The 18,183-nt window shown below is 40.2% G+C and overlaps 1 protein-coding gene across 2 annotated transcripts in view; it reads right to left on the reverse strand.

Moving 5' to 3' along the window:
• KNL1 (kinetochore scaffold 1) overlaps window positions 1–18,183 on the reverse strand; it is a 36,532-nt gene that overhangs the window by 1,013 nt on the left and 17,336 nt on the right. For both annotated transcript variants that reach the window (XM_048484828.1, XM_048484827.1), the window contains exons 12-25: window positions 17,372–17,436; window positions 17,152–17,250; window positions 16,042–16,157; window positions 13,549–13,639; window positions 12,504–12,620; window positions 10,050–10,137; window positions 8,587–8,670; window positions 6,605–6,644; window positions 6,404–6,505; window positions 5,070–5,170; window positions 3,916–3,987; window positions 1,004–1,113; window positions 366–484; window positions 56–178 (exon numbers count right to left, since the gene is read on the reverse strand). In XM_048484828.1, the coding sequence (XP_048340785.1) occupies window positions 56–178; window positions 366–484; window positions 1,004–1,113; window positions 3,916–3,987; window positions 5,070–5,170; window positions 6,404–6,505; window positions 6,605–6,644; window positions 8,587–8,670; window positions 10,050–10,137; window positions 12,504–12,620; window positions 13,549–13,639; window positions 16,042–16,157; window positions 17,152–17,250; window positions 17,372–17,436 (1,327 nt within the window). The remainder of the gene's footprint in view (window positions 1–55; window positions 179–365; window positions 485–1,003; window positions 1,114–3,915; window positions 3,988–5,069; window positions 5,171–6,403; window positions 6,506–6,604; window positions 6,645–8,586; window positions 8,671–10,049; window positions 10,138–12,503; window positions 12,621–13,548; window positions 13,640–16,041; window positions 16,158–17,151; window positions 17,251–17,371; window positions 17,437–18,183) is intronic.

Raw genomic sequence — 18,183 nt, forward strand, 5'->3', positions numbered from 1 at the left:
ATTAGTCTCTTAAAACAATTTCACAGAATATAGATCTCTGCTTTGTTTCACTTACCCAAGATTGCCTCTGTGTTTTTGAACAGTGAAAGCCATTGGAGATACAGGGTAGTTGGCAGAGAGAGACAGCTCAACTTCAAACTTTGCAAAAACCAGAGAACTGGAAAATAACAGTTTCACTCTATGTATGAAACAAAATATAGAAACAGTTAGGGTTATATTTTATTACCTGAACATTAATTAGCTGTGGTAAAATGTGTCAGTTTTGCATTAGGCACACACAATCCTCAAAAATCATTACCCATCTTAACCTTCACGAGTGTTATTTGAGTCTATACATTTTATATGATTAGACATTAACCACTTACTTTGTATCATTCACTGCTGTCTTCAGAAGATTAAATTTCCCACCCCATCTGTTCAGAAACTCTATCTCTTCTCCTAGGAGCTGACAGCGACTCACCACAAGAGAGATATCGTGCAGCAACTGGTTTGACAATTAGAAGTCACAATCAATGACAACATTTTAAAATTACAAATCTATAGAGCATTATTTCATTGCCAAGATGGAATCTGAATGAATTATTTTGGCGATCAGAAATATGAATAATCAAAGCAAAGCACAGAATACAGAGTTTTCTAGAAAACTCTTTAGTCCTAAAAATTTCAGAAATTTACAAAAAAATCTGCATCAAATAAACACAGACTACAATCAACTACTGTCCACAATAGTTCTGGTTTTGTTTTTTCCTTCGGTTATAATTTGAAATTAGTCTAATAGGGCGCCTAATACCAACACAGGTAACCAGTACTGCTGCCACAATGAAAACTATTCTGCATTTAGAATTCAGTTGTCTACCTCTACTCCCATCCCAAATTTTAATAAAATAAACAGTTGATTGATTAAATCCACAAAATTTAAAATGTTTATTGGTTTTACCAGCATGGTTTTACCAGCAGAGCACATTCTAAACTTAACTTGGAAAAATATTTCATTTACAATTACCTGACGGAGGTGCTGCACTTCTAAGTGTTTCTCCTGCCTTGAAGTTTGATCATTAATAAACTGGAAAATGAGCCTTTGTACTAGTTTGGAAGAAGCTGGAGCTTTTGCTTCTGCAAGAACAAACACAACCTTATGGTCAATTACATTATATCCAAGTTATTTCATTCACAGGGTAAAACTGTTGCAGGCCTAGTTCTCACTGAAGCAGTAAACCTGTGCTGGGCTGTGCCTTCTAGGACTGAATGGTTCTCAGGAGAAGGGTTCTAACCTAGTTTTCTGCTCAACATGCTAGTTTTCTATGTGTAGAGATTTTTTTAAATGGAGAAGCATGTGAACCCTTACATACAGTCTGAAATATCTCAAGTATCATCTGGAGGCACATGATACAGCAATGTGGATGAAGCTATGCAGGTCTGGGTCTGGTGAATGCCTGGGAATCTTTGGGAAGTCACCTTGAGTTCCATGATGGAAGAAAGGCAAAATATGACACAGCCCAGATGCAGCCTTCCCACCTCAGTGAGCACAGGGTCTTAGTAGTAAAATGACTAAGTGAAGGGCAAACATTGCTCAGCTGTACAGGCCTGACAAAGCTGCAGCTACTGCTCCAAAACAGCCGTGCACTCTCAGAAATTGCTGGTACTACTGCTTGTCAACTCTGTATTCCTCTCACTGCTTTCTTGATACTTCTACCACCTTCACTTCAGACCATTGCAGTGTCACATTGAGAAAATGCATAAGAGCTATCTTACCATCAACTCTCTGCCCTGACATCACCAGTAGGGATACAAGCATTAGGTTTATTTATTATAGGTGGAGGTTTTTTCTGCTGTTGTTCGAGGAAGGTGATCCCTACCACCCACTTCAGCAGCTAGCATTTTCTCAAGGCTTCTTTCTCTTCCTTAAGAAGTGGCTCCAGTTTTGAGAATGTGGACAAGCTGAGAAAAAATGACCTATTTTCAAAACAGCTCAACCTTTCTCAGTCTGGCTTTAGGCCTGGCTACAGAACAGAAATGGCTTCGATAAAAATGAAACCTGCCTTGAGCTCTTTAGGCGAAATGAAGAACAGAAATTATATAAATAAAATTTAAAATAAAAGTTACACACGTTGTACAGCACTCTCATTCCTTAAGGATGAAACCTATGCATATGGCTAGGAGCAGAAGAGGAAGGAGGAGGAAGTCAGGCAGAAGTACATGCTTGGACTTCAGTTTCTCATTACCAGGAAAAGCTCAATATACATGGGTGGAGTTTCCTATCTGCTGCTGTACGCCCCAGAAACAGCATACAGGAAGAAGGCATACAGAGGGTTGGAGGGAGGGATGTGTGTCTGCATTGAGGACCCCATTGAACATCAGTTATGGTAAGTGCAACCAGGTTTGCATTTTTGGTTCCGGTGTAATCCCACATTGGGGATTTTAGCTAGATACTCACTCAGAGGAGCCAGGTGCCCTCTTACTGGAGCAGCAATTGTAACTCTGCCTTTCCAACATCTGCCTTTCCCTGCCCCCAAATCAATGGGATAGTGGAGAATAAATGTGTTCTCTGGACAATCGTGGCTGCTCTACAAATGTCCGGCAGAGGCACTTTCCTGTGAAAAGCAGCAGACATTCCCGAGGACCTTGCCAAGTAAGCCCTGATTTGAAGTGGACACCTGTGACCAGTGGATGAGCAAATTGCCATCAGCATCCATCTGGATGTTGGCTGTGAAGAGTCTGCAGACCCCTCCTTGAGCCCGAATAACAAATAGAGACTGTCCTTTCTCAAAGTCGTTCTCCTGTGCAAGTAATATAATAGTGCTCTCTTCACATCCATTGAATGAAGCTTCTTTTCAGCATCAGACTTTGTGAAAAGAAAACTGGTAATCTTGGGTCACAATCTTAGGTAAAAACTCTGAACTGGGACAAAGAACCACTCTGCTATAATAACACTTTAAAAAATGGTGGCTCTACACAAAGGGCTGCCAGCTCACTTACCCTCTGGGTAAAAGTGATAGCCACCACCAAAAATGACACTATCTGGGGCAGACATGCCGGAAAACAGGATGCTAATAGTTCAAATGGGGTGAACTGCTTGCATCTGTGGCAAAAGACTTCACATATGAAGTCCTCTATTTTTGCTCCACATTCCTTGATCAAACAACATCATCCTGAGGAAAGAGAGCTCTAGTAAGAAGCATTCCTCCTAGAATCTGTATTTGGGGACCCCAAGACCTACACTGCTTCTTTGTGCAACTTGATCTCTGCTGCACTCTTGTACATTTTCTGCCTAGGCAAAGTCTTAGCAAACCTCTCTTTCACTTAGCTACTAAATCAACTAGAAGATATCTGAGGCTGATTCCGCATGGGCCAAAAACAGCAGTGTGAAAACGGTGTAAAAGGGTTTAAAACGGTGTAAAAGGGTTTATACTGTTTTTACACCGTTTTCACACTGCTGCGTTTGGCCCGTGCGGAATCAGCCTGAAAGAAGATACAGCCTTGCGTGCTTGAAGATCCACAAGGCAGCTTATTTGCTCAGTGGAGGCTCAAAATAAATTGGAGGGTTTCTTTCCAGGAGTTGAAGAAACAGCACCTAGAAAATCCTGCCTGCTGATATGGAAATAAGGCATCTCCTGTATCAGGACACTTTCTTCTAGAGTTCTAGAGAACTGCTCTATTTAACCTACATGTATTCCAAATTGTTTTATGTTAAAAACTCAAATTTTGCTTGACTGCCCCAAAACAAGCCTTACAGTATTGATAAAGCTTGGCAATTTCATTGTTCTACTGCAGAGTTGTTAAGCGCTTGTAAAAGTAGATTTTTAAATATTTTACTGAAGGACACGCTGGCAATATATTACATGGGGCTGAAAAATTTAAATCTGTTTCAGGGAGTGTGGGGGAAGGTCTCAGAAGCAGAAGAGTTTAGAACCTTACCATCCAACAATGATTCAACGTTTACACCAATTATCTTCCTGCAGAATGTTTTGGTGGTGAAAACAGCAGTATCTATGGAAAAGTAGCAACAAGATAAAGTACGAGATGGATTTCTGAGGTCATAAGCATCTGCCTGGGTAATATTACATTAAAGCACAAAGGAGGGCTCACATCAATAATATCAAAACTCTGAACACAGAAACTAGCATGGGCAGGAGAAGGTTGGCTGAAACTTTTTGCCCTGACATCTAACTTTCTCTACTGAAGTACTGGTTTTGTAGGAACCAAATTCACATCTGAAGATTCACATGTAAGTTGTACAACTTAGACAAAGGCTGACTATCTCAGTTATGACATGAGAATAGAAAACAAAATACTACTTTAGTCTGCAAACCATGCACTTTTATAGATTTGATATTCTGATCAAAAAGATCTCCAGCTGCTCCCCAGTTAGTTAGCTATGACTTATCTGATCTGGTGTTAAATATTTTAATGATATTTTGGCCTCTACTGTAAGGGTTTTGTCACTACTTGTAACAGATAATAATTTAGATTTTTTTGCCATCAATTCATAGCCAATTTATGGCAACTCTGGAGGCTTTTCAGGACAAGAAATGTCCTGAGGTGGTTTGCCATTACCTGCCTCTGCATAGGGACCCTGGTATGCCTTTGTTTTCCCAATACTAACCGGGGTCAACCTTGCTTAACTTCTAAGGAGCAGCAGTGGTGTAGTGGTTAAGAGCAGGTGTACTCTAATCTGGAGGATCCGGGTTTGATTCCCTGCTCTGCCATTTTTGCTGTGGAGGCTTATCTGGGGAATTCAGATTAGCCTGTGCACTCCAACATACACCAGCTGGGTGACCTTGGGCGAGTCACAGTTCTTTGGAGCTCTCTCAGCCCCACCTACCACATAGGGGGAAGGGAAAGGAGTTTGTAAACTCCTTTGAGTCTCCTTTCAGGAAAGCAAGGGGGGATATAAATCCAACTCTTCTTCTTCTCCTCCTCCTAAGATCTGATGAGATAAGGCTAACCTGGGCTATATGGATCAGGCCAAAAATTTACTACACTGGAACATAAAAACATACATTCATCAGTGATGATATTGAGCATTCCTTTATACATCAAAACAATTTCTACCTGTTTTTGCTACTTACCCCCTAGATGTTCAAGTGCAACAGTGAGTTTGATAGAATCGTAAAGGAAAGTGAAAACTGCCTGCTGATCACTCCATTCTTTCATCACCCACTCAGAGAAGCTACAAAAAGATATTGCAGCCATCATTTATCAAAAGAAAATCAGGACACACTAGTAAGGTTCTGTAGCTTATTCTGAAGTTGCTTTTTAAAAAATGATAGGAGTTTCCAAACTTAAGAGTGTTAAAATGCAATTCATAAAATGTATCTCAATAGCTATGGACTACTTTTTTCCAAATTGTTTTTCGATTCTGCATATTGAACAGAGGACTATAGAATCCTTCCCTATTGCTCCAAGTGGAGAAAATTCGGTTTGTTCTTTCTTTGAGAACGTCTCAGTGCAGAGTTATGAATCTAAGGGCAGACGCAGAATAAGAAGCTGTCACCATCTACAAAACCTCCTCCTCACTGTTGTAGAAAGACATCAAGGATTCAAGTACTCTTTCCCAAATGGCAGAGACATGACATGTTGCTCTTATGTTGATGAATACTTTTTGGAGCGAACACTAACATATAGGTGCTAACTCAGTCAGACTGAGGTGAACATTTGATTACCTGAAGAGCAATCTGCAGTCAATGTGACAATTTTAAAGCCGAAGTGCAGAAGTCAGCATGCAATGTCCTCATCCCCACTAAATCCCCATAATCTATACAGGGCTAGAGCACTTCGGACTCAGAGAAAGAGCTGAATAGAGAGGGAACCAAAAGAAGAAACTGCCTTCGCTCTTTGCCCTCCATCCTGTCCCTCGTTCTTTTGAGTTAGGAAAGTTTCCTGTCATTATTCTTAAAAGTAACTTAATAATAAGCTACAGAACCTTATACTAGGCAGCATTTTTGTCAGGAAGGAAAAGAAGCCATGTGACAACCTTGAGTACTCTTGTCATTTGAAGCTCCAAACAAACTTACTATTTAGTAACCCTTATGAGATCAGTAGCAGCTGTACACAAAAAGGTACTTTCAATTTCAATGTAATTTTTGGTTGCTACTGAGATGACTTACATACTTCAATTAAAGTTGAGACCTCAGTTTCTAATGAAACATAATTCAATGTAGAATCTGTATGTTAACGTTAATTCTTAAACGTATTCTCAAGACAGGAAAAGTTATCTGTACAAAACCAGCCTTCCCTCTTCAGAAGGTGACAGGGACACCTGAATTCTAGATTCACTGCTACTGAGGATGAAACTCAAAGACATCATTAATGTTAAATACATTGCAACAAGATATGCTGCTAGAGAACTAATTGGCTGGTGGGTAGCATCCAAATAAAAGCTTTTTAAATTTAACCTTCTTACTTGTATTTCTCCATAAGTTCCTGACAACTTTTGACTTCTTCTTGGAGACGGTTTATTTCAGAAACTTTCTGCTGCTGTTGATCTCTAAGATTTGACTGATCTCTGCAAGCACAGAATTCAAAAAGAACACTATGAGCAAAATATCCTAAATAAATTAACCAAGAAACTTCTTGCTGGATGCGAATATGGATCAAAATTTACCTTTGGAGTGCCTCCTCTTGAGCTTTGCAGTTTTCTAGTTCTATTAATGGGGGAAAAGCAGTATTTATTTATTTAGTCACATTTTTATCCCACCCTATCCAGAAAGAGTCAAACAGCAGGAAACAAATACATAATATATAATATTTGATTAACACAGTACAGTTCCCAACAAGACTCAAATGAACATTTCTTAAAGACCAATGTGCATGTTATTGAGCTCCTATCTTATTATATAATTGAGCAGCATGTTCCTGATGACGAACCAGAAAAAGCAGAGGACTCTGAAAGATATAGTCCAGGGGGTGCCATTTCTCATGTATAGAGGGGTTGATGGGACTACAATTCTCTCTCAGCTGGTAACAGTTCTTAAAACTCTGGGGTCCTCGCAGGGTTGTCCTATTCCTTCCCTGAGCCAAATCTCCAGTAGAGGTCCTTGCACATAGAATCAGAGTTGGAAGAGACCACAAGAGCCATCGAGTCCAACCCCTTGCCATGCAGGAATACACAGCTGCCCTATTTCTTGCCTGAGCCAACTCTTGAGTAAGTCAGCAGCAAGCCCAGCACCAGCAGCCAGAACTGAATAAGCCACTCCACCTCAGGCTGTTTAGGCGGGAGGGTGAAGGCCGTGCGGCACCTGGAACGGCTCTGACTGAGGCAGTGAGAGTGGGACTGTGGAGGGAGAGGCCTCATCAAGTCATAGAATTATAGAGTTGGAAGAGACCACAAGGGCCATCAAGTCCAACCCCCTGCAATGCAGGAACATGCAATCAAAGCACTCCTGACATATGCTCATCCAGCCTCTGTTTAAAAACCTCCAAAGAAGGAGACTCCACCACTCTCCAAGGCAGTGAATCCCACTGTCGAACAGCCCTGACGGTCAGGAAGTTCTTCCTAATGTTTAGGTGGAATCTCTTTTCCTTCACCTTGAATTCATTATTCCGTGTCCTAGTCTCTGAGGCAGCAGAAAACAAGCTTGCTCACTCTTCAACATGACATCCCTTCAAATATTTAAACACGGCTATCATGTCAGCCCTTAACCTACGCTTCTCCAGACGAAACATCCCCAGCTCCCTAAGCCTCTCTTTGTAGGGCATGGACTCCAGACCCTTTACCATTTTGGCTGCTCTCCTCTGGACCCGCTCCAGCCAGTCAATATCCCACCCGAACTGTGGTGCCCAGAACTGTACACAATATTCCAGGTGAGGTCTAACCAATGCAGGATACCCAGAGTCCACCCAGAGAACTCAAGCAACCTATCAGAAAAAAATAATTGGATGTAGGGGAGAGAAAGAGAGACCAAGAGTCGGAGAAGAGAATTAGTGCTGGGCAAAGGCAGAAAAAGAAAGAGAGTTAGGGTAGGTGGCCAGAAAGAGAGAACGAAAGCTGGGGTAGGGTTGCAGAAACATAGGCTGATTCCGCATGGGCCAAAAACAGTGGTGTGAAAATGGTGTAAAAGGGTTTAAAATGGTGTAAAAGGATTTACACCATTTTCACACTGTTTTCACACCGCTGTTTTTGGCCCATGCAGAATCAGCCATAGTGAATAGAGATTTGGGATAGGAAGAGAGAAAGAAAAAGCTGGAATAAGTGGGCAGACAGAGATAGGTGGCAGGGCAGAGAAAGAGTTGGAGTAGTGGGGCAGAAAGACAAACAGAGCTGGGGTAGTGGGGCAGAAAGGTAGAGGTGGGGTAGGGGGTCACAAACAGAGTTGGGGTAATAGGACAACATTACAGAAGATTAAGAGAAGAAGAGGCAGGATGGAGAGTGAGAGGCAGAGAAGAAGGGGGAAAACAGAAGAAAAATTATTTGGGTAATGTCCTCTCAGGTCCTCACTTGCTAGAAAGCTGGCCTAAACATTCAAGAAGATAATCTTTATTTTTAAGCAATTATAAGACAGTCCCTTTTGAAGCAGTTATAAAATTCAGAGCATTTATTCACAACTGACAATACATTTACAATGTAATGCAGAACAGCCCCATTACCTTGCTCAGTCTGTCTCAGTTTGGTCTCATACTCTGCCACAGAGTCATTGACCTCAAGCTCAAACTCTTCAAACTTAGTAGTTTCTGAAAAGCAAGCAGTACAAGAATAGTCAATAAAAATCTCATCTTTATTGAAGAGAATCCAGCAGAAAACCAAGCAATAACTTGGGGAATTCAACTTCCAGTAAACAGAGGTTTTATTTAGCCAAGCTTCCCTCCCAACTTTTGTCAAACAGCCGAACAGAATAAGTGAATATAAGAATGCCTCCGACAACAGTAGATATATTTTTGCTTTCACAGTATCATTAAATATATGCTAGGATATGAGTAATAATACAAATCACCCATATACTAGTTACCATGCTGCAGGAGATCCTGTAAGAAGGGGTGCAGTTTATCTTGGTCAGATTTTTAAGAAGAACACAAGGTCAGCCATTGGGACTGTCACAGAAAGAGGTACCCCCTTCCTCTTCAGCCTGAAGGCAGGCAAGGGTCTTTGTTAGCTGCACCACTCTGGTTCTAGGGATTGACTAGAGAGGCCCACAGCACCTTTCCTGCCCACCCCCCAACAGCTCTTTATTTGGTAAGGGTATGCCTTGCTGTATGGCTGAATATGAGGCATAAAGGACTCAGGCAACCAAAAAAAATTATTAAAGAAAACAAGTATTTAGAAAGAGCAGATAAACACAGTGTACATTGTTCACACACAGGGCAAAAATTCCAGGAAAAGAAACTGGTTAGAAAACACGGTTCCTTAACATGACTATCTCACTGGATTCGTCACTATTTCAGCACCTGATCCCCTTCAGATCAGACTCATCCTCACCACACAGTAAGGGATCAACTCCCTCTAATAACATCCCCACTGCAGCCCATCTTCAGGAAGCAAACCTCCTCCCCTTCTGGTGCAGAGTCTTATATACTCTCACTCTCCTTATCAGCAATTGCTTCCATTTTCCCTTTCATTTTTCCCAACCCAGTCCTTGAAGAGTGCCTGGGACACATATGCAAGAAAATGCAAAGCAAAGCTGAGATCTTTACGTTAGTAAAAGGTTGTCTTGGAATCTACTGGCTGCTTCTCTGCTCAGTCTCAATTTTCACTTCATGAGAAGGGTCCAGAGGGAATATCAAACCTATACAGGGACTACATTGGGCTCCAGCAAAGGCTTTTATTGATCAGAAAGAACAGGAATGGGGAGCAGGGAGATGAGACCTGTGGCTCAGTGGCAGAGCATCTTCTCTGCACCCATCAGATCTCAGACTCAATCTCTGGTATTTCTAGTTCAAATTGTGACTACAGGGATTGGATTTACTATTGTTAAAAAGAACCACCAGCTTCACTTCAATTCAACCGTAAATCAGATTAATGGGCTTTCAGCATGTCGTTGTACCTCATGAGAAAGGGATAATTGCAGTTAGCTCTACTAGGAAATAGAATGGTCAAAAAAAGTTTGAGGCTGTACCTGCTTCTAGAGCAACAAGACAGTTATCCATTTCTTCGAGAAGTTCATCCATTTCATTTAATCTTGATTGTAGTTTTTCCCATTGGAGCTTAAATGGAAGAAAAATGGATATTTAGAACCTAATTTTTATTTGTGACTAGACTGCATTTTGGCAAGGCCTCTATTTGCTTACCTCCCAAACAAATCATTTTTAAAGAATTAATTATCTAACTAGCAAATTGGATCAGCACACCTGCATTAAAGTTATCACTGTATCACTGACCATTTACTGGTCCCCTTGTCATTTGATTTACAAAAGGTTAGTCTGCTGCCTGAGCTTAGACAACTAAGCTTTGATGCACTAGATTTGAATCCAGTAGTCCCTTAGAGACCAACCCAATTACATTTCAAAATCATGTTGTTGGATATTTTACCCAGAAATCTACCAAAAAGCACCAAGAACTATTTTTGTTCTTTATAACAGCAGCAAGAACTACTTATGCTTCTACCTGGAAAATGGGAAATATCCCCTCCCAAGAGATTTGGAAGGACGAAACAAGAGTATTACTGTATGGCACCTGATCCCCTTCAGATCAGACTCATCCTCACCACACAGCATGCCTACAGTGGGCATGCGCAAACAAAGTCCCCCCCCCCCCCCCCATCTAGGCTGGCCTGGGCTGCTGGGCTCAATTATTAGCATTAAACCTAAGACCTAGTTTTGGGGAAGCAGTGTAGGTAACGCTGTTAAGCCCTGTTAAACCCCACTGATTTTCATGCGAAGAACTCAAGCGCGATCCTTGACCTGGGAGTAAGCTCCGTTGCTGGCAATGGGGCTTGCTTCTGAGCAAACCCTCCTAGGGCTGTGATTCACCTGTTGGAAGAGTTGCACAGTTGCTTCAAAGCAAAACCACCGACTATCACCAAAGCTTACTTCTGAGTAACGTACCGACTACACCAAACTTACACCTGAGTAACGCACTCAGAGCCAACCATTTTTTCTGAACTAAAACCTCAGTATTCAGGTTAAATTGCCGTGTTGGCACTTTGCAATAAATAAGTGGGTTTTGGGTAGCAATTTGGGCACTCAGTCTCGAAAAGGTTCGCTCTCACTGCTGTATGGCGAAACTAACCAGTTTTGTAAACAGAATACCTACACATGAATTTAAAGAAAAACAGGAATCCTATTTTATTATAAAATGTAAAGTATTATTTAATTCCAAGTGCAGGTGGTATGATTTCAATACATAAGTGGATAAACACAGGCATATTTTTAACAGTTAACTGTTACTAATATTGATAAGCAATTCTAAACCAAATTATAAGACAGTCAAAAAGATTTGCCAATTTACATCAAAATATTATTACTTCTTATGCTAATTATTTTTTAATTTGTTCATTATTACTGGTAATGCAGATCCATATATTACTATTCTCTTTTCTGTGTTCTTTTTTTCTGCTTTCTGTTGCTATGATGTTATTTTATAGAAAATAATACATTTTGTTTAAAAAAAAGGTAAATCTGGTTTATCTCAAAAGTGCTACTAGACTCGAGTCTAGCTGTTTTACTCCAGACCAACATGGTACCCTCTGAAACTAGGTTTTAATGTGGAACTATTCAAAGTCAAAGCTCATTTGATAAGGGTAGTCTCTGATGTTGCTCTTGCTCATTACCTCCCATGTCTGTTGAGATGATGAGAAAATACCCTGCAAACTAGCAGAGGCTAGAAATGATAACAAACAAGATTACATATTTTAGTAAGAGATGTAGAGTAAGCATGGCTTCAAGCTATTCCCATGCTCCACTGAGATACACTGTGATTGCTCTAGTCTCTGCATTTATTCTCTTTCAAAGTTAACTGCAAACCCTATGATCCAATGCCTTCCATCCATTTATACAGTTATTCCTTTTATATAGTTCTATTGTTATTCCATTTATATAGTTATTCCTCAGCTCCCAAAGGCACCTGGTGGGCCACTGCAAGTAGCAGAGTACTGGACTAGATGGACTCTGGTCAGAACCAGTAGGCTTGTTCTTATGTTCCTTGTTGTAGCTAAACAGAAACATCCAGGGGACAGAGAATATCTACTCAAGGAGAACATGAGGAAAATCCTCTTTCTCAACAGGTATTCCTGCTCTAACCAAGAGGTAAGATGTCAAGAAGCTGAGATGTAATAAGATAGATTTGTTCTATGCATTTATGGATAGTTTGAAAAGTAAACATTATGCAGGATTTGAAAATCCTGAGTTTCTGATCAAAATCCCACCAGTGCAGTCCCAGCTACTCCATGTGGTTCTTGTGAGAAAACAAAGAAACCCTACATACACCACTCCAAACCTTGTTAGAGAAAAGGCAGGAAATAAAGGTATTAAAAACAGATTTGGGGTGTGTGTGTGTGTGTGTGTGTGTGTGTGTGTGTGTGTGTGTGTGTGAGCAACAGATTGCCTCACACTAGTTTCTGAAACAGTTTTACCTGTGCACTGTGCACCAGCTTCAGGTACATTTTTTCTTTCCTTCTGTGAGCCAGTACTTTACTCTTCTTGACAAAATAGGATTTCATTTTGTTCAGCTCTGCTCCAAAAGCTTTCAGCTGCAGTAGAATTCAAGATAGTATCAACAAGAGTAAAGAAGAAAAGTGATCTGGTTGAGAATGTGGCAATAGCACACTGCAGTCATGACAGAATAGTTTCAAGCCTAAAGATGCTTAAAATATCTCTTTAAATTAGAATCAACCTATATTTGAAAAATAGTGGGGTTTCTGCAAGATTAACTAGGAGTATACATTTCTGGACAGCTTTTGCTCTGGAATGCTCAGCAAAATGTTTAGATTATGGCCAGATTACCTTGGATAATAGACTTACACTGATCAGGTCTAGTCACTATTATGTCCCCCAATTTTTTTTGATTTACTTGTGACTGATTTAGTTTGCACTTCATTCAGTGTGCTGTTGAATGCTGCACCTCTGGGTTTAGTAGGCAAGTGAATCCCCTCCCCTCCCCATCCCTCTGTGCATACACATAAGCTCTACAGATACATTTTCTCATCATGCTGGTTTGGACAATCACTTCACAGTGCTGCATGTTAGCCATTTTCCTGAATAGGTCTACTCCCATCTATTCAATTATATCTATCAACAAGAAACAGATCGCCCCTTTTTCTAATACTGTATGGCTCCTTGTGACTTTTGAATCCTAGGCTATTAATCCCCCCCACCCCCACTCTCAGTATTCTAGCAAAAAGATTAGCTTAAGGGTGCTCAGCTGTCTGTGTACATGTACAAATCTTTCTTTTAAAAAGATCCACCTCTGAAGGACCGCTTACTGTGAAAAGGTGATTGGAATGTCTCCGTTCATTACACTTACAGTTCTAAAAAACACACACGAGTGAGCAGACAAGCAGTGCACAAATAACAGTGGACAGACAAGTATATATATATAAGAAACAACACTTGAAAAATAGCAACACTGGAATGTTAAGACAGCTCAATAATTACAGTTACACAAATACATGCCCGTACCTCCTCAATAGAGCAAGTTCTCATTACTTCCCACAGACTCTTATTTACATTCACCAGAAGTTTATCTTTGTTATCAGCACACAACTTCAGTCTGAAACATTAATAAAAAAGTACATATTTTGAAAGAGTCTGCAGATTTGGAGTATCAAATGAGCTGGAGTATTTTCTGGTATTCATTATCTTTTCTATAAAAATTTTAAGGCCTGCTATATTACCTGTAGATTATTGGCCCTTGACTACAATATTTTTCCCATGGTTCTAGTAGAACCCATTCAGAGTATGGGGCCTGTAGAAGCACATTGGCTAGGAAAAGAAGAGCCCTGAAAAGGCATTCGGATTTCCTTCCGTTTCCTCTTTGGACAGTGTGACAGACAACTGCATAAGAATAAGCTGTCCTGGTTATAGAGCCTTAAATGACAGGTTTGAAATGGGGAAAAAACTGAGAATTCTACGTGTAGTAATTGACAGAAACCCTTAAAGAAACTGACAGTTAATAATTGACTGTTGAAGCTGGTACCTAGAATGGGAGGAACACATTAGCTTATGATCAAAAAAAGTTCCTCTGTGTGTAAGGGGAGTGTTTTGAGTGTCCTTCCCTAAGAGAAACAGCTCTTATGTAAAGAAATTAATCCCTAATGAGCTCTAAGAGGAATAGCTCTTAAATGAAAAGAGTGATCCCTAACCAGTTCTAAAGGAAATAGCCCTAAGTGAAGGCAGTGATCCCTTTTATTTCTTAAAACTAGGGAAAATTGTGTGTTTGTTCCTAACTCCCCCAACTTAAGAACTATTGTTTCAACTAAGCAGTTACTACCAAGTGAATTCTATCTCAGTACATATGGAAAGTATCAACCCCTGTTTGTGAAATACATTCTGATTACAAAACTTATATCGTATGTAAACCTCTGAAGTTTTGTCTTTCCTGTTGTTTTTCCCAGCCAAGTTTATTTTCAGAAAGCTCCTTGCTAACCCAATTTTTCTGTTTCTCCAAACCATTATGAGTTTTATTTCAATAAACCTCTTTTGTGCATATATTTCTGACTTTTATAAAGAAAGAGTTTGTTTGGCTGATTCCCAACTAGCCTAAGTATGAGACAGAAAAACACACGACGTCATAAGTCTTTGAAAAGGTAGTGGCAGTTTGTGAGGGAATAAATAATTAAAATGAACAGGAGATACATCAGACAGCAACCTCTTGGCTGTAGTCAGAAGGCACTGTGGAAGATCACTCAAGCTTTGAGAATAGCTTTCAGGCAGATTGGAGGGCTCAAATATCCTGGTGAATATGTGTAAGTAGCTTACTCTACATTGGATCCCCCCCATTTGCAGTGGCATTATCCTGGGACTGTAATTGTATCAGTTCCACCCTAAAACTAATCATCCTTGGATGGTCCCCAGGCTTATAACATTAAACCTAAGTGTCCACGTCTTGTTCCTCTCCAGAGAACAAGAGCTGCTTTGGTCTTGTGAAGATTAGTTCTCCTAATATAGCTAGAGGGCTGATTTTCCTTAGACATTAGCTGCCCACCTTGCAGTCAGTGCTCAGCATTTCTGGACTAAACCTCTGGTCTAGTTACACATCCTGTCAGCTGTCTACACCCCATCTTTTTGGAGCTCAGTCGAGGCACTGAACTTTGCTTCTCTGGATCTCTTTTTCACCATCAGTGAATTATGGTTTTATGCTGCAAAAATTCTGATCTATCCAGATCTTTCCCCTCACCTCTTTCTAAATCCCAGGACTGTGTGAACGTCTTGCATGCTTGTCATCATCTGCATGTGTAAGTTTATTATTTTCTATTTTTACAAATAAAACTTGTTACACTTTATTCCCAATTTCTGTAGATTTCTTACAGAAGCCCACATCTGTAAATTCTGGTGGAAAAGATCTTGTATTAGTTGCCCCCTCTCACTATGCAAGGTCTGCCCTTGCTAATTCTCTCATTCTAACAGGGGCAAACTCCAGCATTTTGCATCACAATTTTGCCTACTATTTACTCAGACCTTCTGGCATTCTGAAACTCAAAATTTATACCACCTCCCCTTTTCTCAGTTCTGCTCTACAGGAATGTACAAACACCAAAGCCATTATGGAGAAGATTCTACCTGAGAATGTTTGAGCACTGAAGACCACCACATGTTAATTAATAAGATGTTAAATTTTAATATTAATTAACAAGAGAGTTTTGCTGATGGCTATGGCAAGGGGTTTCTATTATACTCTTGAAAGACAGGAGCGCCATAAAAAGGAGGGAGGGATGAAGATCAAGGAAATACAGAAAAAGGCAGGAAAGTGATCAGGCTTGTATTATCGTCTGGGCATATTCAATGAAGGGAAGGAAACATTGACCCACATTTCAAAGAACTTGCAAAACTCAGCAGCTAATGTCAAGCAAACACTATTGAGAGGCAACAGAAATCTTATGAATACCAATGATACTGTAGGTCTGCCAGGTTTTAGTTACACATTAACACATTTACAAAAACTCAGTAGCTTACTCTTCTAGTATCTTGGACAGAGCTTGACAATCTTCATTGTAAATCTGCAACTTAGGAGCGTAAACATACTCTGTGAGAAGCAAATCTTCTGGGGTAGGAGAGTCATTGACCATGTACTAGGAAAGATTAAAAAAAGCAGACACAACATGAGTGTATGCCTTTCAGATGCAGGTGCACAGCCAGAGCTTAAATGTCAATGTTTTTTGTTGCAGCAGTCCTGGGGAAATAATAAGCAGTTGATCACATTGTGCACTGGCTTGCCTCTTCCAAATTGCTGCAGCAAGAAATAGGAAGTCTGCATGACCAGACTTGCCCCTCCCTTCTTGACCTCATTGAAGCATGAGTTGCCCCTCCCTTCGCTCTAATAACTCTTCTTGCTTTTGGGTCACATGAAAAGGAACATAACTCACTCCTAAATTCTTCGGAGAGGATGAAAATCCTTGTAAGTATTTCTTGTTACAGAAGGATGTGGGACAGCACAGAGCAAGAAGACAACTGATTTCTTTGTCATAATCTCTGGGCAATGCCACATGAGAAACAAGCAAGCTAACGTTGAATTAGATGGTGAATGTGAGGCTCACTGTTGAACCAGCTAAGTAACAGTTTCTCCACTTCCATTTTCCTTTGGAACATTACTTCTGTTGAGTAATGCTTGATAAATGCAGGACCCACCAGAAGCAACTCTGCATACGCCCTCTATAGAAACTCCTCTCAAAAAGGCAGTTGAAGAGACCTGAATTCTGGTTGAACAGCCATGGATCTACAGTGGGCATTCAACTTCTGTTATCCTATATGTTTTCATCAAGAGACTAATCCAGTGGGGGATCTGGCCCATCTGTCCTTTAATTTTGTCATCCTAACGAGCAGAACTTTCTGATAAACCTCTCCACATCTCAAATGATTGGCATGTGGGACAAATGGTTAGCTGGAGAAGAAGGAGCATCTAATGCTCCAATCAGCTCCAGAATATTAAGTGGCTGGCCTTTGCAATGCCCATGTGAGACTATAAAGATTAAAAGACTGTATTGCTGAACTGGTGTTCGGTCAAATTAAAAATTTAAATGGTATGTGCCCTGTATGAGATATAAACATGTAGATTTATGAACTTACTTTTGGTGGGAGCAGGCTCTGACGAGGTTTCTGTATGACTATATCAACCTGAAGAAGCGTAAAAAATTCCCCGACTGTGATAACACCATCCTGCAATTTCTGAAAATGAAGAGTTCAAATTCCCAGAGCAGGCATATATAAACTTAGGAATTTACATTAAAGCCATTAATACAGTTTTTACTAGAAAACAAAATTAAGAGTTATTAAACTTCTTACATACCTCGTACAAATTTTGTTCGCAACTACTGTTCATAAGCTCAGCCTCCATGTCAACATTTTGTGGAACTAGGGAAGAAAAGAAAGCATGATCAAAAGGAAAATGTATCACACACACACAAAGTAAAGATCACTGTAGTTAGAACCAACAAGATATTGTTGCTTGCCTAGAATTGAAACTGGGGTCCCAACACTTTGCCCACTCCCAGACATTTGTGGCTAGTTCAGCTTTCCAGAGCAGCCATGTTGTGGTTGCGCCCATCACAACATGTGTCAGGATTCCAAATGTTTCCATAAGCTCAAAAAGTTTAGGGATCCTTGCAAGTTTAGATCGAGTGCTACTGAGATTTTAACAGTAAGGCAAGCAATCCACCAAGCAGATTTGCTTCATCCTGCGCTAGAGAGGCCTGAACACTATAAAGAGGGTATAAAGAATGAATAGAGCAACAGAAATAATGAATATAGAACAATTATCTCAAAATATTAGAGCCTTACATCATCCAGTAAAAGTGTCTGGAACCAACAGCTGCCATTTTCTGAGGCGAAATGCTCACCATGCTCTATCAGTAAGTTTCTTGAAACTGCTGCCAGATAACTTTTATTTATTTTACTTTTAAATTTCGAATTTGTATTTCCCCGGATATTAGATGGGGCCAAGGTAGCTCATAAAAACAACAGAAATGAAAATCCACATAATCAGTAGAAGAAAATACTACAAAATTGACTATAGACACTATTATCTGACAGTCCTCTTAGGCATCATCGCCTTGTAATCTTTTCTAAAAGCAGAAAGCATGGAAAGGGAACCTTCTTCTA

This window comes from Sphaerodactylus townsendi, linkage group LG02, assembly GCF_021028975.2.
Source record: "Sphaerodactylus townsendi isolate TG3544 linkage group LG02, MPM_Stown_v2.3, whole genome shotgun sequence".
Taxonomy (NCBI): Eukaryota; Metazoa; Chordata; class Lepidosauria; order Squamata; family Sphaerodactylidae; genus Sphaerodactylus; species Sphaerodactylus townsendi.